This window comes from Tarenaya hassleriana, unplaced genomic scaffold (genome assembly GCF_000463585.1).
Source record: "Tarenaya hassleriana unplaced genomic scaffold, ASM46358v1 Cleome3, whole genome shotgun sequence".
In the NCBI taxonomy this organism is placed as follows: Eukaryota; Viridiplantae; Streptophyta; class Magnoliopsida; order Brassicales; family Cleomaceae; genus Tarenaya; species Tarenaya hassleriana.
Window position 1 is genome coordinate 3,339,751 of NW_010966177.1, and position 19,458 is coordinate 3,359,208.

At 38.9% G+C, this 19,458-nt stretch overlaps 4 protein-coding genes, 1 long non-coding RNA gene and 1 pseudogene across 7 annotated transcripts; 3 read left to right on the forward strand and 3 right to left on the reverse strand.

The window, feature by feature from the left end:
* The first annotated feature begins 45 nt into the window (after positions 1-45).
* On the forward strand, positions 46-3,547 carry LOC104819092 (notchless protein homolog). Its single transcript, XM_010548985.2, has 13 exons — positions 46-382; positions 589-670; positions 800-889; positions 1,046-1,171; positions 1,294-1,421; positions 1,512-1,711; positions 1,947-2,010; positions 2,290-2,400; positions 2,496-2,633; positions 2,728-2,870; positions 2,956-3,010; positions 3,137-3,193; positions 3,284-3,547. The coding sequence occupies exons 1-13, from the start codon at positions 230-232 to the stop codon at positions 3,365-3,367; spliced, it is 1,431 nt and encodes a 476-aa protein (XP_010547287.1). The 5' UTR covers positions 46-229; the 3' UTR covers positions 3,368-3,547.
* On the reverse strand, positions 3,515-6,621 carry LOC104819091 (cinnamoyl-CoA reductase 1-like). 3 transcript variants are annotated; one of them, XM_019203190.1, is made up of 6 exons: positions 6,468-6,621; positions 5,895-6,025; positions 5,070-5,261; positions 4,286-4,448; positions 4,025-4,211; positions 3,515-3,684 (listed from the first exon to the last, which is right to left on the reverse strand). In XM_019203190.1, exons 1-6 carry the CDS (start codon positions 6,610-6,612, stop codon positions 3,537-3,539), a joined length of 966 nt encoding a protein of 321 aa, XP_019058735.1. In that variant the 5' UTR covers positions 6,613-6,621; the 3' UTR covers positions 3,515-3,536. The 3 variants fall into 3 exon arrangements, with proteins under 3 accessions (XP_019058735.1, XP_019058736.1, XP_019058737.1); XM_019203191.1 differs by having other exon boundaries at positions 5,895-6,064; positions 6,468-6,576; XM_019203192.1 differs by lacking the exon at positions 6,468-6,621 and adding an exon at positions 6,156-6,442 and having other exon boundaries at positions 5,895-6,064.
* A 368-nt stretch (positions 6,622-6,989) lies between these two features.
* LOC104819095 lies at positions 6,990-8,670 on the forward strand. Its single transcript, XR_772759.2, has 2 exons — positions 6,990-7,150; positions 8,199-8,670. It is a non-coding gene; the product is annotated as an uncharacterized LOC104819095 (long non-coding RNA).
* Positions 8,671-8,945: 275 nt separating this feature from the next.
* On the reverse strand, positions 8,946-11,485 carry LOC104819094 (annotated as a pseudogene).
* A 2,808-nt stretch (positions 11,486-14,293) lies between these two features.
* On the reverse strand, positions 14,294-16,003 carry LOC104819096. Its single transcript, XM_010548986.1, has one exon. It carries the CDS (start codon positions 15,902-15,904, stop codon positions 14,699-14,701), a length of 1,206 nt encoding a protein of 401 aa, XP_010547288.1. The 5' UTR covers positions 15,905-16,003; the 3' UTR covers positions 14,294-14,698.
* A 1,000-nt stretch (positions 16,004-17,003) lies between these two features.
* On the forward strand, positions 17,004-18,987 carry LOC104819097. The gene is made up of 5 exons (XM_010548988.1): positions 17,004-17,487; positions 17,999-18,076; positions 18,184-18,283; positions 18,436-18,578; positions 18,648-18,987. The coding sequence occupies exons 1-5, from the start codon at positions 17,230-17,232 to the stop codon at positions 18,855-18,857; spliced, it is 789 nt and encodes a 262-aa protein (XP_010547290.1). The 5' UTR covers positions 17,004-17,229; the 3' UTR covers positions 18,858-18,987.
* Positions 18,988-19,458: the final 471 nt, after the last annotated feature.

Below are 19,458 nucleotides of genomic sequence, written 5' to 3' on the forward strand. Positions count from 1 at the left end.
ATTATAAATAATACGAAAAAATAGAATTACCTGCCGCCGTCGCATTCACACACCGAGTCCTCGAGGGCAAACTGAAACCCTTATTAAACCCTCAGACAATTGAAGTTGCCGCTTTCGGCAGAGACTAGGAGGGCTCCTCCAATTCCTCCCTGATTTCAACCTCAAAACCCGCTCATTTCTCAATTTGCGAGGAACCCAATTCGTCGGAACTCGGATTCGGACGGCAGAGATGGACATGGAAACAGAGGAAACGGAGATTGGGAAGAACGTGATGTGTCTGTTAACAGACCCAGAAGGAAATCCTTTAGGTTCTGCCATGTATATCCCTCAGAGTGCTGGTCCTCTTCAGCTCACTCAACTCGTCAATAAGCTTCTCAACAACGTAATTTTTCTCTCTTCTGGCTCCTTAATTGACTCAAAGACGGGATTTTGCTGCCTGGGTCTTCGAGTATTTGCAGAAATTTTGGTTCTTTTCTTGGTTACGATATTCAGTTTTACCCTTTTAGTCTGCGGTGATTAAGTGTTGTGGGTTCGTGTTCGGCGGTGCTCTAATTGTCGTATTGAATTTGCTGTGTTGGTTGGTTTCAGGAGGAGAAGTTGCCGTACACTTTCTATGTATCGGATCAGGAACTTATTGTGCCAGTTGGAACTTATTTAGAGAACAATAAAGGTATCATGAAAACGCATACAAATCTGAGATTCTTAATCTCTGCGTTCTTCTCTAGGATTAAGAAGCAGTTTGGATTTCTTACAGCTTTCTGAAATCTAATGTCTTTACTAATGTTTTGGCTCCATTCAGTATCCGTGGAGAAGGTGTTGTCGATAGTATATCAACCACAGGCTGTTTTCCGAATTCGTCCGGTTAACCGTTGTTCAGCTACCATTGCTGGTATGCCACAATTCCTGTTTGTGTTAAACTTGCAAAGGTTTCCCCTATATATGTACGACAACAATTACTTCATAACAATGACCAATTTGTCTGATGAGGAGTATTGTTAGTATGCATTCTTTAACCTGTGAAACTAATTGATTTGTCTGATATAAGGTCACACGGAAGCTGTACTTTGTGTTTCTTTTAGTCCCGACGGTAGACAGCTAGCAAGTGGTTCAGGTGACACCACTGTCCGGCTGTGGGATCTGAACACTCAAACTCCGATGTTTACATGCAAAGGTCCCTTTACATCTTTCTTTTGCATTTACTTTTTTTGTCTCCTCACTGTTATTCTCTATATCATGTTCTTTTAAGGATGATTTATAAGTGTGCTAAGGTACTTTGTTTTTTCTTCTTTTCAGGACACAAGAATTGGGTTCTGTCAATAGCGTGGTCTCCGGATGGTAAGCATCTTGTGAGTGGTAGCAAAGCAGGTGAAGTATGTTGCTGGAATCCACAGACCGGGGAACTACTGGGCAGCCCACTAACCGTAAAGTCTCTTACCCGATGCTACTACTTTTTTTTGGGTAAATTCCACGTGTTTTGCTGTTGCTGATAGCTCCAATTACATTGTCCCCAGGGCCACAAGAAATGGATTACTGGTATCTCGTGGGAGCCGATACACCTTAATTCTCCATGTCGTCGTTTTGTAACTTCTAGCAAAGATGGGGATGCTAGGATATGGGACGTTTCGTTGCGGAGATCTGTTATTTGTCTCAGTGGTCATACACTTGCCGTGACCTGTGTCAAATGGGGTGGCGATGGAATAATATACACAGGGTATATTTCTGAGTCTGTTCATGTTCCTTATTGTTCAATCATATATATCATTCTGACCTATGGTTTAACCACGAGAACAGGTGAAATTTCTTGTCAGATAAGAAAATATGAACCAGAAAAAAATTGCTGTTTTTCATCTTGTTATATGTTAGTACTTTCACATTCATCAGGCATGGATAATATTTTTGCCCCTTTCTTGCTATCTCTGCTCAAGTTTTCATTATGTGTTTGACAGTTCCCAAGATTGTACGATAAAGATGTGGGAGACTACTCAAGGCAAGCTCATTCGTGAATTGAAGGTAACTTTTAGATGTTAGCAAATTTTGGGATATGGTTCTGTCTTTTCTTCCTTTTCCCTGCTGCATCAAATGCTTTCTCAGACGCATGCATACTGTCTCAAGAGACCCGTAAATTGGTCATTGGTTTTTTAGGGTGTGCTCTGTTGTTAATTTCATGTTTTTTGGTGATGGCGACACCTTCATGCAATTGTCCATTATTTGTAAATGATTACATTTTGTGTGGTTTTATGCTCTGAGTATTGCCCTTAAGAGTCTTTCTGAATATCTACGATTACTTAGGGGCATGGTCATTGGGTTAACTCACTTGCATTGAGCACTGAATATGTTCTTCGGACCGGAGCTTTTGACCACAGAGGAAAACAATATTCGTCACCTGAAGAAATGAAAAAGGTAGCTAGCTTCTCATCGTACAGTTCAGTTCAGTTTCCTGTTATTCTGGATTTGGTTCTGGTCTTCACTATTATATTGCTTGCTTCTTTTCCTAGGTTGCCCTTGAAAGATACAATCAAACAAAACGGAATGGCCCTGAAAGATTAGTTTCTGGTTCGGACGATTTTACCATGTTTCTTTGGGAACCATCAGAAAGTAAACAACCCAAGAAACGGTTGACAGGTCACCAGCAGGTACTACTGGAATCTCTGTTTCTGTCAAGTTCTTGTTTTGTCTGAACTGTTATTTTCCTTCTATAATTAGCTTTCACTCGTTTTTCATCAACAGCTTGTGAATCATGTCTACTTCTCACCGGATGGGCAATGGATTGCAAGTGCATCGTTCGATAGATCCGTCAGGCTATGGAATGGTATCACTGGGCAATTCGTCACAGCATTCCGTGGCCACGTCGGTCCTGTGTATCAGATAAGGTCTGATATCTGTCTCCATACTTAAAAGAATTCTCTCTTAACTTGTTTCCAGTGGTTAAACATTTTCTTGTTTCTTGCACTGCAGTTGGTCTGCAGACAGTAGATTGCTTTTAAGTGGCAGTAAAGACTCTACTCTCAAGGTAACTAGTTCTAATGATTAACGAATTGCGCAATGAGAAATGGGCTCGGTGCAATCTTGTCTTTGAATTCTGTCTTGAAACCGATGTCCTCAACCTCGAAGCTGAAAGCATTTTTCACCCTTTTAGGTCTGGGAAATTCGTACAAGAAAGTTGAAAGAAGATCTTCCTGGTCATGCAGACGAGGTATGTATGCTTCACCTTCAGTTCTGATTCATACAGAAAGAAACCATCTCCTTCTCTGTTAAATCTTTCGGCTATTGTTATTCTGTGAAGGTTTTTGCTGTGGATTGGAGTCCAGATGGAGAGAAAGTGGCCTCCGGAGGTAAAGACCGAGTTTTGAAGCTTTGGATGGGTTGAAAGATTGCACTAAGAAGAGACAGAACATCACCCAGCTTGTTTTCCAACAGCATACATACAAAACTGGATCTTTTTATTGAGTTGTCTTGTTTCCCTGCACACAATTTTTTTTTTCTCAAATGGATAATATGTTACACAATGTTACGTGATATTTGTTGGATTTCCAGTCTTAAATGCTTAGTAGACCCTTTTCTCTCAAGCTTTCCACAGTTTCTCTAAGGCTCACTTCCACAGGTGTGAAGTTAATGTCCAAACTCTTTGCCTTCTCTTGTGAAATCTGGAAATGAGGCTCGTTCGGGTTAACATTCTGGTCGACTCTGTCATGAATGAGTCAGGGTTCAGTCAGGAACATTAAGCTGTAAGCATGGATCATGAAACCAATAAACCTTAAAACATCTTTGCTTAAAAACAATGACCACTTGAAACAAATGTAGAATCATCCTGATGTTAGTTTGTGGTTTGAGGTCAAGATTCATCGCTCTTCTCTCATATCTCCGAGTTCAGACAACAGTTAAGATGCTGATACAGTGAACTCAAAGAGGTCCATGTCCATGTCCATGTTCCATAAGTTTAGCCGATTAAGGTAAATGCTCAACAATCTCATGGCATGTTCAGGGTTTCACATTCTTAAGCTCGGAGAAGATGAATATAACTTACGGTTTAGGAAGGTTGGAGTTTGGAAACAGCCGATGCAGAATCTCCAGTGTTTCCTTCAAGGTTAGTATCTTATTCACCAAGCAGTATCTGCCACTAGCTGAAGAAATCTCATAGGCTCTAACATGAGCTAGAGCAATGTCTCTGACATCGGTGAATCTGTAGATTGTGCCAAACAAGGACTTCTTTCCTGAAACCGCGACAAAAAGACAACCTTAAAAGCCTTGTTATGGTTCAGTGAAGAGGAAAGTTGAAATGAAGTACCATGAACTATGTCCAGAATCACTTCCACCGAAGAATTCAGATTTGGCTGCAGAAGAGGACCAATGACCAGTCCTGGGTGCAATGCTACCATATCGATTCTGTTCTCGTTTGCAAATTTCCACGCAGCTTCCTCAGCTAACGTCTTCGCCATCATATACCACAGCTGTAATAGAATACCCTTTTACTCGATATAGCAAAATCTCAAAAAGAGTGCAAATTTTGCAAACTCAATTGCAAAGAATCTACAGATCCATACCCATCGTGAACATAATAAAACCTTAGAATCATATTCCAGGAGGGAGGAGACAATTATTTACAAAATACAAGTACAAGAGGACCCAAGATCAAGTTGCAGGTTTTTTCATAAATGGTTCAAGCATTGAAGATATAGGAAATTTTATAATATGAGCTTGATGATCTAGCCAAGCCAAGTGGAAGTAGAATTTTTCCTATAAATTGCTTCCGGTACTAGTGATTTGGCTTGATGAATGATCCATTTCTTGAAGGTTACACGAGATTGGAGTTAAGAAATAGTTGATCAGTAGAAAGAAGTCCAAATCCAGTGTGACAAAAATGACCAGAATGTTTGTCCATTGTCTGAATATTAGCGATGTCTCTTACTTCAGAAAGCAGATAATAAACAGAAATTTGGATATGTTGTGATCTTTCTTCATATACTCAATATTTTTTTCCTTCATGAGCACAAAATCCATACAATTTCAACTAACAAACCTTCTGTATAACAATCTTAATGGTAATTGTGGTGATGGGCAATGACACATACCTTCATATTCTCACAAAAAACTGGATCTGAAAACCAAGTCTCATCAACTACGGTTTCGGATGTTAGAGGCTTCCCGTTGAACACAACAGATGCCATTGATGATGTTAGAACCACTCTCTTGATGGAGCCAACTGTTGCACATGATCTTAGAACATTAAGCGTGCCTTTGACAGCAGGATCTATCAGTTCAGCCTAAAAGATGTTCAGACAAAAAGAAAAAGACCATAAGAATCTCCAAGTACTTGGCCGAAACAAGATTATCATTTTGGATATACAAGAGAAGAAGATTTACATTTTAGAGAAAACTAATGCGCAATGTCAACATTTTAGACATCAATTCACACAGGTACTCATCATTAAAGCTATATAGGATGGTTTCTCATCATAGAAAGCTAGAGAGTAATGTACATGGCAGACTCCAGGGACTACGGTTTCCATATGGTCAGTCATTCATAGAGTTGGCCAAGGTTTCAGTTTGATTAAAATGGACAAGAATTGAACCTAGTTCAATTTTTAAACCAATTTTGCTACCGAAACAAACCCGAACTGAACCAGAACAGATGAAACCTGAAGAAAACACTACCCCAAATCCAAACAAAGCAATATTTAAAACCGAGGGTTTCAAAGCAAATCCAATTTGATCTCAATTCAGTTCAAGTTTCACGAACCCCCCTCAACTAAACAAAACTAAAGTAAAATCAGAAAAACTCGATCAAATCGATTTGCCCACCCCCTACAAACATCCCACATACTGAGATCAATCAGGTCAAACGCCTGAAGGAAGAAACCAGACACAGTTGATAAGCACATTGTACAAATGAACACCTGAGGGTCTGAAGGAGTGAGAAAAGTGGGAGATGCAGTGTGAAAAACAGCCTCGCATCCATCAAAAGCATCATCAAATGACCCTTCTTCCATTAACTCGGCTTTGAACAAGTGGAGCCTCTCCTTTGCTCCTTCAAGCGCAAGCAAATGCTATGTTTTCTTAGGATCATCTACACAGCCCACACCACAAAAAGTATCAGACACAAGTAATAATTTCAGATAATGTGACAGATGCATACATGGGTTTGCGGCTATACTTACATTAATCACAAACTTAGTCCAAAATCAGAACTTTATAGGTCGAATCTCTTGTTGGGCATTTCATTCACAGGTCAAAGATAATACATACATATCAGTGGCTTGTGTCAAAACGCAGAAACGATCAGAAGGGGCATTAATCACGGCTACTTCGACAGACACACATACATTATCTGTAACAATTCTTGTGATTATCACCCAAAATCAGAACCTAAAAGATCGAATCTTTGGATGGGGATTTCATTCACAGGCCAAAGATCACAACTTTATACAGCGACTATTGATCAAAACGCAAAAAAGAAATTGAACACAAACTTGGATCACGAAGCGTGGCTCTGACAGTGTAGGCGCGTTGAAGAAGGAGCTTCACGAGCCATGAAGCTATAAAACCGGAAGCTCCCGTCACGGCCACTGCCTTCCCTTCACCGCTCATCTCCTTTGTTGCCATTTCATGTCTCATCGATTTTTCTTGCGCCTGTCATGCCTTTAGCAATTTGATCTGATAACCGGTTTGGTTGAATCTTAACTCGGTTTTGAGTAAACCGGTTATGAACTTTACACTTCTACGTATATATGTATTATAGATATATGTACGTTTCCACAGAATAATCGAGTTAATTTTATAATTTTTTCAAAACTAGATTCTAGAATGGTACTTATTTCCAATCGGTCGGGGCCTGATACCGGACCGGGTCGGGTTCGGAAAACCTTGACAAGAACGCCTTGCTGTTTAGATTTTCTAGCGAACAGCCACACAGTGTTTCTAATCACTTAAACCGACGCGGCGTTTACAAGCCAAATTATAAAACGGCAGTGGATCCAAGACAGATCTGTTCCCTCTCTTCAGGAATCCCAAGACAAAATCGAAACCCAATGCTTCTGATACAGATTTGTCGCCACCGATCTCAATAGCTAGTCGTGGCTTGCCACCGGCGTCTTTGGAAGAGTTCTTCTCACTCGCTCTCTCTCGTCGACGATCACTCTTGAGTTTTTTCTCGGTGAAGTTTCCTATAGCTTGAATTCGTGATATGCGCATTTCTATGCTTTGTCTCTGTGTTTAAGTGTTCGTTTGTTTCTTTAGCAGATTGCGATCAAATTCGTATGTAAAAGTGACTAAGCAGATCTGTATTGTTATAGTGATGCTAAATGCGTGTCCTGCACTTAAACAACTTAGTTTGATTCCTCCGAAATGCAGTTTTCATAGTGACAGGTTTGGACTCTGAAATGAACTTGACGATTGATTTTTTGTGGTATCTCATTTCTATCTTCTTGGTTGATTTCATCTGCGTATTGTCGTTAAATCGGCAATCCCTATGATCACAAAATTGAAGCTTTGATCGTCTGACATATTTTTTCCTTATGTTCTTAGCATCATTAGTTCCATTGTGAATCTCTATGGGACATTCAAGTGCAGTTTGGTTCACCATGATGCTATTGTTTTACTTCTTCTGAGTTCGTGATCAATTTATTTCGTAGACAAAGGCCAGTGATCACAGCTTTTTTGCGGATTTGAAATTATCCTCTTAACTCTCAAGTGCTTGCTTAATCTCCTATGTCAAGTTTTGTCTTACAATTGTGGTTTGACTATCAATTTATTGCTGTGGCCAGAATCTGAAAATTGTTGAATACCGATGAAAATTATGCCACCAGAAACTTCGGTTTTATCTTGTATTCCATTTTTCATTTTGTTGGAGTTCTTAACTTCCCTTTTAAACCAAGGCCTGCTTTCATCTGAAGGGAACCAGATGAAAGAGCAACTAGTTGTAATATGGATGTTCTTTGTTCCTTATATATGTATATATGAATTTGAACGGCTTGATCACGTATACTTATGTGTATCTATAAAACCAAGGGAAGAAAAATGCCTTTAGTTTAAATGATGCTGCATTATCTTGTTTGATATTTGAGCCGGAGTCGACATTTCTATTTGCATCAAACGGTTGTTCTGTTCTTCACTCGGTGTATTAAGCATGAGGATAATATATGGTTTAGTTTTATCTCCTGTTGAAAATCATGAGGATGACGTCTGATACAAAATGATGACAGGACATTGTGAAAAATTTAGAGAGAAGGAAGAGATGGTTGGGGACAAAATCGCTCACAGCACTTTGAAAGGACCGAGTGTTGTGAAGGAGATAGTGATTGGCATCACGCTCGGCTGGCTGCCGGTAGTCTCTGGAAGATGCATCACTGGAACGAGCAGAGGAAAACAAGAGCCTTCTATGACTTGCTTGAGAAGGGTGAGATTAGCCGTTGAGTGAAAACCTCTCTAAATAGTAAGTCTCCTGATCAGCTTCTGCCTCGGTTCGATGATTTTCTTTCCATTGTTTTAGATTTTATTGAGAGATCTCAGACGAACAACAAGAGATCAGATTTTCGAGAAATAAACTGATCATGTCATGTTTTTTTTTGTGTGTGGATTTTGACTGCTTTTTTATACAATCGGCATAGAACCATGTCATAGATTATCTAAGTTGACGGAGCTTCTTATTTTTTGGATTGAACAATTTCATTTATTGATCTCAAGATTTTCTTTGGGCATTATATCAAAAATACCCTTAAAATGCTACTTCTACTTCAACACATACCCTTGTGACCAATGTGACCGAAATATAGTATGGTCACATATTGATCTCATTGTTCATAACGTTAAATTTATGATGTTTTAATCAAATGATTAGTAAGATATACAAGGTATGAACATAATGAATTAGTGTGATCACCATAAATTTAACGTTATAATCGATAAAAATCAAAATGTGACCATACTATATTTCGGTCACATTGGTCACATGTGACCAGGGTAGGTGTTGAAGTAGAAGTAGCATTTTAAGGGTATTTTTGATAATGCCCCTTTTTCTTTGTTACGTACACTGTAAATCTAAGATGTGAAGATGTTCAAACCAAGCCTTGTTGAATTTGAACGTAGATGTTCAATCGAAGAGGTATCTATCTAGGAGTTCGGTTTTCAGTTTGAGTTCGATCCGGGTTGGTCTTGTTTTTTTCGGTTTTAGGATATCCATTTTCTTTTTTGTGTTAGATTTGGTTAAGTTTAGTTTCGATTTGGGTTCTATTTGTATTGATAAAAAAATTATTTTTCAAGAAGTTTTCAGTTTTTTAGATTATTTTTTATATTCATTCGGGTTTGAATTTTTGGTTTAAGGAAAATCAAACCCATTCGGTTTCAATATCAGATTTGGTTGAAGTATGGTCAGGTGTTATTCGATTTGGATTGATTCGGTTATAAAAAAACTTGCATTATTGGATTTGAACATCTTCAAATCTTAGAGCTTTAGCATTTGAAACATGCATACGCATACAAGCTTTTATTCATTTCCAGTTTCCAACGTAAGAAAGACAACAGGTTCAAAGAGAGAACCAAAAGCACACATCATGGAAACAGAAAGTACGACAATGACAAATGTGTCCGAGAGAGCGTTATACAAAGCCTTTGCCCTTGAGACTTACAATGGTATCCCTAAGGCTTACCTCCACGGGAGTGAACTCTATGCCTAAACCCTTCACTTTGTCCACACATATCTTGTAATTCAATGTATAATCTCCCTTATCTTTATCCCTGCATCAAAAAAAAAAAAAAAAAAAAAGAGGACCAATTCACCAATTCAAGATTGTTTTCGAGCAATTTTCACGAGTAATTTGGCCTGATGTTTATAAAGTTTACTATGGATACTCGAAGATATCCTCTAACTATGCATACCATACAAGTTTGTTTCAATTTCAGGAAGAAATGAAGAGATATAGGAGGCAACTGACTTATCAGCAAGACGAAGATCCGGGAAGAACTCGTGAAAAACCTTCTCAATCTCTTCGAGGGAATAAAGAATCGAGCCGTCTACAATGTACCTTCCATTGGCCGAAGGAACCTCAAAGGCCTTAACATGAGCATATGCTACATCTCTCACATCCACAAACCTGTAGAGCCTGCTGTTCCATGGATTGTTACCTTTTACGAGTTCATGAACAATGCCCACCGAGTAATTGAGCGTTGGCTGCAGAAGAGGACCGATCACCAGTCCCGGGTTTATCACGATCATATCAATCCCATTCTCCTTTGCAAATCTCTAGGCCGCCTCCTCGGCCAAGATCTTGGAGAATGCATACCAGTGCTGGGAAAAAAAAATAAGTTAGAAACAAAGCTAATACTTTGCTGATTTCATTGATTTATTCATATGAAAGCTCTTGGGACTAAACCAACAATTCACATGGTATGGTGATACACATGCACGAAACTATGTGAAAAACGTGTGCCTGATGATTTGTATTAGAATACGTAATATATTATTTCAATATGGTATCAGAGCAGACGTAATCGGTCACATATTCAAATAGGTTTCATGTGAAGGAGGCAAAGAGGGATGAAATATTTTCTCGTAAAATCGTAATAAGAACACAAAACATGTCATTTTGCAAACCTTTTGATTCTCACAAAGGGTCGGGTCGGAGAAGTAGGTCTCGTCGAACGTAGTATCGGGTCTTAACACGGCTTCATGGATAATAACCGAGGACATTGATGATGTTAAAATGACTCTCTTGACAGAGGAAGCTTTTGCACATGATTTCAAAACGTTAATAGTCCCCTTCACTGCCGGATCCATCAATTCAGCCTTAAGATACATTAAAAACCAATCAAATACAAAAAAAAAGGGTTGATTAAGCAAGAGATCACATGAACAATATTCAAGTGCAACTTAGAGAATGATAATAACAAACCTGAGGATCTTCAACGTCGGTCACAATAACAGGAGAAGCGGTGTGAAAAACTCCGTCACATCCCTCGACCACTGTATCGAACGACCCTTCTTCTCTCAACTCTGCTTTGAACAGTTGCAGTCTCTCTCTCGCCCCCTCGAGCTCGAGAAGATGCTCAGTTTTCTTTGGATCCCCTGTGGATTTTGTTTATACAAATCTCTAATGGAGTCGTGATCTTTGAATGAATATATTTGTGATATGAAAACGAAGCAATCCAAGAATTTTTGGTGTAAAACAGTACTTACACTCTTGAGAGACCTCACTCGTTGGTTTTTGGTGTAAGTATTTCACGAGACTATGCAGTTTTCTACGAATATATATATATATATATATGTGTGTGGGTGTGGGTGTGGGTGTGGGTGTGTAGAGGAGGGAACTTACTGAGGTCTCGAACGGTGGCTCTGACGGTGTAGCCACGGCTGAGCAAGAGCTTCACCACCCACGACGCCACGTAACCAGAAGCTCCGGTGACACACACAACCTTTCCTCTTCCCTCCATCTCCATCTCTCTCTCTCTCTCTCTCTCTCTCTCTCTCTCTCTCTATGTGAGGTCGTCTGCTTGGCAAAAACACTTCAACCCTTACATAGAAAAAAGGCGATTTGGCAATCAAAACGAAGGCGTGATTTCCCAAGTTTTGATTTAAAAAAAAATAAGATGGTACACAATAATTAAGTAGACCAAATAGGATAAAACACTTTTTTCACATTTTAGAAATGCATGTATGCATTCTCATTTACTAGCTAGATGAAACAAAGATATAAGTCTCAAGACGTTAGTGCAAGAGCCTCTCAGATAGAAAGTTTACGTAAGATACGATCATTATATTCACTGCCGTATAATAATGGATAATATATCATATGAAGTAGAGACATATCCTTTTTTCTTTTTCTTCTTAATTTGTCAAAGGTTAGAGACTTTGTATTCTTACAAATCCACTAACACTTTTTCTGTTTATCTCTTTTATTTTACCCTCTCTCTATATATATATAGTTATGATTTTATAGATATAAATTTGTTATTATGGGGATATTTGATAATATTATTTATAATTCTTAAAAATTTATAAAGAGATTTAACATTTTTTATAATTTTTAAAATTTTAATTGACCCGAAAGAAATTCGTACGTTTAGCTTGCAATCTCATGCGATTCGAGTTTTTCAAACTCATTAAAAACGGACTTAAATAACAAATTAGTTCGCGCCAATCCTTACTGTAGTTAGCTCAGTTTTACATCCCTATTTAAGACATTATACTAAATGATACCTTTTTTTTTGTCTCTTAGAATGTTCTCTTTTTGTTCCCCAACAACCATCCTCTCACCGCTAAATTTTTAATTGCTACCCCATCCGTTTCAAAATATTTATAGTTTTAGATTATTTTCTATGTTTCAAAATATTTATAGTTTTACATTTTCAAGACATTTTTTTTATAATAGTTTTCAATTTTATCTATACCAAATTTCAATATATTATTAATGGTTGTATTGTTTTTATCATCAAATAAAGGTATATGTGATTTTTGATTCATTTTCTTAAAAAATGTTTGAATAATTAAAGAAAACGACGAGGAGAGGTGGCATTGGGAATATCTAAATAAAACGTTTCCAAATATGTATGTGTTCTAATCTCCCTCGATAAAATTTTTAAATTGGGGATATTTGTGGGACAAATCTCCAAAGCTTTATGTACAGTAATTCTATAAATCAACATATATATATATATATATATGTATATACATATATATATAATATACATATTATAGACATATACAAACATTTACTCATACACACAGCTTCTTATATATATATATATATATATATATATATATATAAATGCACACACACATATATATATACATATAAGAAAGTGCATGTATATGCATACACATATGTATATGTATATGTATACATGTGTATATATGTACATGATGTGGGTATAAATTTATATTTATGAATACATATGTAGTATATTACTGTGTATGTTATTACGCGTTATGGGTATATGTATATGTAATAATGTATATGTGTGACGAAACTACGCAAATACGGCTATGTGACTTCATGACGTTTAAATGGTGAGAAACGACACGATTTTTATGGCGAGATTTGACCTTTTTAGTTGCGCGGGAAAAAGTAATAGATGCCTTTCGAGGAGAAGCTGATAAGAGGAACCGCGATATTGAGAGAAAAAAAATAATCATCCCCCCTAAACCCTAACAGTGACTGCCGAAGAAAATCCCAATTCCACGCTGCTGGCGACATTGATGGAGATTCCTCGCATACGACGATCACAGACAATGAGAGGGCACTCGCTGTCTCTCCTGCTTCGCTTCCTCGGGACAATTGTGGTGAAGACTTTCTGTTTTTTTTTTCCTGGTTTCCCAAAGATCTGTTTGGTTCTGTGTGTGAGAAGCAGTTCTGGTTGATTTCGCATTTTACACAGCTTTTACTCGCAGGCGACGATCACATACAATGGGAAAATGGTAAACTATGAAATCTGACTGGTGTTTCAATTTTGTTTATTGCACAAGGAGTAGAGTTTGGATTCTGTTCAAGGTGCTTCAGTTTTTCTATTGTTACTCCTTTCAGTTTCCGGCTTCCTAGTTTTTTGGTTAGAGATAAACCATCCATGGAGGTTGAAGACTTCATGGCGGATGGAGCATAACGACACGAATTGATGATGAACTTGACACTGGTGAGAATAAGGGTGTGATTCATATGGATCTCATCATATCTCTTGCGCATGATTTAGTGTTTTTGGATTTAGTGTTATATGTGAAATATTCTATTTCATTTCTACAACGTGTGTACAATGGCAAACCTAAAAAGCATTTAGGACCATGGCTAGAACAGGGAGACAAAAAACACCAGTAGTGTAGTTTATGCATAGTGTCTGCAGTGAATGTTCCTTTTATTTAATTGATTTTTTTGTTTTCTGTTTTAACTTTTGTCATTCTACAGACGAGAAGATCTTGAGGGCAAGAGCAAACTGGTCTTCGAGAATTAGATCAAGTTAGCATTCCGTTCCGTATGTTCATTACCATCTCTGTGAGATTTGTCAGACCTTATTTCAACTTAGCCTTCCAACCGAAAAACTTTTGTCATGGCTTTCTTCTGTTTGCTAGCACTACATCATTCATGATTCGCTTGTTTTGGGGAATGGAGTGATTCTAAAAGTTTCTGCATATGATATATAGTCTGTTTGCACGGCTACAAACACAGTGAGAGGATTGAGGATCATCTGGCTAGAAGGTAATGGTTCAATTGGTTATTTTTTTTCCTTGGTGTGTTGCCAAGTAATTAGACATCGCAGATGAAGCTCTGCGGTTTGTAGTATTGTCGTCTTTAACAACTACACACATCCACAGGAATTTACGCAATATCCTGGTTGCAGATGATTCGCAATTCTCTGATGGAAGAATGATAGGAGGACTCATCAAATGATCTGCAACACTACGGGGTCGTTCATCATTGAAATCCTTGGGTGTCCTTCTCCTTGTTATGTTTTGCTGATATTTTAAATCTTTCTTTTTGCTGCGTTTTGCACTATAAAAGGTTCAAAGATGTTTTAAATCCTTCGAAAGGAAGACATGTAAAACAAACAGTTGAATGTAGCTTGGAAAGAGTAAATCCATTATATATTGACATTTGAAGAATGTTCTGTACAGATTATCTCTCGCAAACAAAAAATGAGTATGAAGTTTATCATGAATAGAACCAACAGAAGTAAAAGAGCTCTTTGAAACAGCTGACTTTGGTGTGTTTGCTGGTTCCGACTAGACCACCTCAACGAAATTGGGGCTGTAGGAGCTCATCTTGGTGGTAGAAACTCGGCGTTCTTGACGTCCGGAACTCTGCCTCCAGTGTTGAAGAAGGGCAGTGGCAGAAGAGCAAATCTTCCGGTCCTTGTGCTTGGTGAGGTGCTCCAGTCTCCGTTCCATTCCATGGGCCTCTATAACTTCCCAATTGACAGGAATGGTCTTGAGCCTTGATAAAAAATCAACGCAGCTAGAAGAATCTGATCGGCCCAAGAGAATGCCCTTCGTGTTGGCTGCATCTGCTGCTTTCTTGGCTGCTTCAAACAACTCCGACAACTCGATTGCCTTCTTCAGTATATCAGCCTGCGTCATCGACCTCTTCTCCTCGTTGGTCTTGACCCTTTTCGGGATGGGAAGCCTCGGGATTGCAGAAACTTTAGGAGGGTGAGGGTCATTCGGTGGCACCTTCTTCTGGAGAGGCCTCTTCGGAACAGCTTTGGGAGGAGCGGTCCTTCTCCCGCTCGCGTAGAGACATCTCAGCAGAGAATCGCGAGTCAACTTGGTGACAGAATCTTGGTGGCATTCTTGATTCTTGATAGTATTCTCGGTCCAATGCTGAATCAGTAGAGATGCGGAAGAGCAGATGTTTCGGTTCTTGTGCTTGGTGAGATTCTCAAGCCTCTCTTGGATGCGGTTTTCTTCAAGAACTTTCCGAGTGACGGTAAAGTACATGAGCTTGGACAAGAGGTCAACGCAGCGAGTGGCCTCGGACTTGCCCAAGAGAATGCCCTTCACGTTGGCCGCATCCGCCGCTGCCTTCGCCGCCTGAAACATCTCCAAGAGTTGGGTTTCATTCTTCTTCGACGTGTCGCATCTCTCTCTACTGTGATCATCCGAAGAAACCCTCTTCGAGACGGAACATGTCGGACTTGGAGAAACTTGAGGAGAATTGGTGGCGGGAAGAGGTTTGGCGTAGAGAATTCTCATCAAAGAAGAGAACAAGTCTCGGACCTCAGTTCGTATCTTAGGGTTTGGATGATCTCTGAGTCTCTCCAGCTTTTGCAAGGATGCCGATTCTCGAAGATCTTCGGAGGAGAGAGACAGACCCTTGAGACATGTAAGAGCTTCGATGCATCTCCTGAGGTTGTCCTTCGTCTTGACCGCGTCGGCCGCTTTCATCGCAGAAACGACGAGGTGGTCGACTTTCCATCTCTCTGTGGCCATCTTTCTTTTTCTGCTTGGGAATGCACGGATCGGAATCAAAGAATACGAAAACTAGGGTTTCAAATGAGACGGATCGCCGGATTGAGAACTCGGAAGAAGCAGAAGAAGAAGAAGAGTGATGGGAGCGAGAGAGAGAGAGAGAGATATGGAAACTTCGTTTGTCTTATATATATATATATATGGGGAGATAGAGATCTGTTTACTTGGAGAGGACAACTGTCCTTCTGACAACAACGGTCACAACCTCCTCCCGAGTTTCCTTTTCTCTCTTTTTTTTTTTGCTGCCGGAATGACCATTTTGACCTCAGTTCCCTTCTCTCTTCCTTTTTTTTTTGCCGCCGAATGACCATTTTGCTCCATCGGCGTTGCCTTAGAATAACGCTGCTACTTATTTGAAACGGAACTAGATTGAATTGCATTGTTTTTTAACAAGAGACTCGGTGATTGTTGGTCTTTCGAATTCAAAATTTTTGACCATATTTCTCGTCCTTTGTTTTTTCCCCCATCAAAATGACAATTTAGGCCTCAGTTTCCTTCTTCCTTTTTTTCACCGAAATATCCATTTTGCCCTCGGTGTTTATGTTAAATTTAATTTAGTAATTTTCATCTAGAACGTGTGAAGGTCCCCCAAACTCAGAAGTCATCTTATCAAAAAGCCATTTTGAAACTTTGACTGTAAAAGCCTCTGAAGGTTTGCTGCGCAAGTTAGGGTTTCATATTGGGAGATTATCCACTTAAAATCTTTTATGGTTGCCTTAACCAACAAGCAACAAACGTTTACATATCCTTGGACACCAATAATCAAAGAGTACACACATATACATATATATATATATATATACACTTGATGAGAATGTGAAATATATATTGCTTGCAAAATATTCTATGCATACGTATCTTCTTTTTCATTTTTTTTTCGTTCTTTATTCCAATGAAAATATCGGATATATGACAAAATCGAATAAGATGAAAGATCGCGTAATCCTCTTTATTTGTGTAATTGAAAGTAAGCGATACAAAAGATTTACAGCCAAAGAGAAACTACCACAACTTATAACAGTTCGGATATTTTTTATTATTATCTTTGTTCGTATCTCTTCACTGGGCATCCGAAATTGAAATTACCAAAAATAACATAAAATCTCCTCCCGAGTCCCACGCCACACATTTCTCTCCCGCCTCATCCCCTCACGCGCCGCCTCGTCCCGGCGCGTGCTCCACACTCGCCTTCGCTCTGCCGGAAAGTTACCGTTATTTATTACCCCACGCCCGAACCCATCAATCGAAGAAACAACAATCTCTCTCTCTCTCTCTCGCTGACATTGATGGCTCTGTTAGCGCCAATCTCAGCTACGCCACTTTTGGCGTCGTTACCGAAGCTTATCGTGTTACCCACGCGCCGCCGTCTCCGGATTCCGTCGGCTACTCTTAGCTCGTCGTCTCCGGAATCGTCGGCATCGATTTCTACAACTACTACAGATCGCCACGACGAGAAACCGTTGGTCGATTTCGCGGTTTCTAGTAACCCAAGTGGGAATCCATTTGTTCGCTTTGTTCGTTCCACGGAATCCAACGTTGAAAGGGTAAGAAAAATTCTTCTGGGTTTATCCAAATCCGTCTCTTTTGATCTTCTCTCGCTCAAAGCTGTTGTCATCTTGAGTTGTGCGCTTGTCTGAATGATCGGATTCTGCAGCTATGTTTTCTCTGCTTGGACTTGATTTTTGGAATCGTGTCAAACAGTTGTAATTATTTTGTCTGAAAGATCTTGTTGGATTCAAAGTTTTGCTCTTTCTCGTGTCCTTTAGCTCCTAGTGTTGTTGTCCGAAAGACCTGAACTTTGGGCATGATTTAGCGATTTAGGTCTTATGTTCTTGCTTCTGCCAAAAGATTCTGATCCATTTGATGATGATCACCTTGTTTTAGGTTGCAGTTTGTTTGAAGGTCGAGTTCTGTTCTTCATTTGTTTCTGATTCCTTTATATCTGAGATCTCCGTAGAGCGAATTCGATTGTGATGTCTTCCGACGAACTATGATGTCTACAATACGTTTTGAGATTCTCATGAGTATCAGTTGCTTGTGAATTCTCTCGTGCAGGCGATCTTTGATTTCCGATTCCTTGCTCTCCTGGCCATTGGAGGTTCACTCGCCGGTTCGCTGCTATGCTTCTTGAATGTAACCCTTTTCAGAATAGTGGAGTGAAAATATTAATTGTGAAGGCTCCAAGATAGAAGCTAACCCGATTTCGGTATATGTTTGATGACTGCTTTTGGTCTACATAGGGCTGTGTCTACATCATGGATGCGTATAAAGTTTACTGGACATGCTGCGTCAAAGGAATCCACACTGGCCAAATGGTTCTCCGGCTGGTTGAAGCTATAGGTAAATCCTACAGCACCTAGCCTGGGAAATCCGCTAACCTTTGTGCACAGTCCCGATTGTTTCGATGTATAGTGAGTTTTTGGAGCTTTGGGTTATAATCAGTGAAGCAGAATGTATACATATTCGTACTCGAAACTTTTTATGTGATGCAGATGTTTATCTGGCTGGAACGGTAATGCTGATATTTGGAATGGGCCTGTACGGGTTATTCATAAGCAATGCGCCTCCTGAAGTCCACTCTGACGCGGACCGTGCCCTCAGATCCTCTTCCCTGTTCGGAATGTTTGCTATGAAGGTAGAGCTCCCTGTTTCGATCCGTAATCCCACGTTGGTTTCTCACGTTTTCTTCGGGTCGAAACTGCAGGAGAGGCCGAAGTGGATGAAGATAAGCTCTCTGGACGAGCTGAAAACGAAAGTGGGGCACGTCATCGTGATGATCCTGCTGGTGAAAATGTTCGAGAGGAGCAAAATGGTGACCATAGCCACCGGAGTGGATTTGCTCAGTTATTCCATTTGCATCTTCTTGTCGTCTGCCTCTCTTTACATCCTCCATAACCTGCACAAGGGAGAATGAACGGTGATCCTGTCGTCAACCTGTACAGTGACATAATGTATGTGCATATGTAGAGACGTTCTCCTCATCTGTAGCTCTTTGCTTGAATCTCAGTTCTAAATCCTAAATGTTCTCTTTGGTGAAAACAATATATATATATGAACAATATATATATATATATATATATATATATATATGACCAAATCATTCTTTATATATATATATATATATATCATTAGAACTATAATTTTAATATCTACGTTATAGACATAAATAACATGTAATTATGATAACATTTTAATTGTCGAGGATCATGCTAGTTTTGTCTATTTGTTTTTCAAAGTATATATATATATATATATATTTTTTTGTATAGATGTATATATATATATATATATATATATTTGTTATTTTGTATGTATATATATAGATATATTTATACATAAGAGTATATATATTTATATTTGTATTTGTATATAGATATGAATATATATGCATATATATATAGATGTATATATATATATGTATTTTTTTTATTTTGTATGCCTATATATATATATATGCATTGCATATGTTTATATATATATGTATACATGTATATGTATTTATATATGTGTATGTA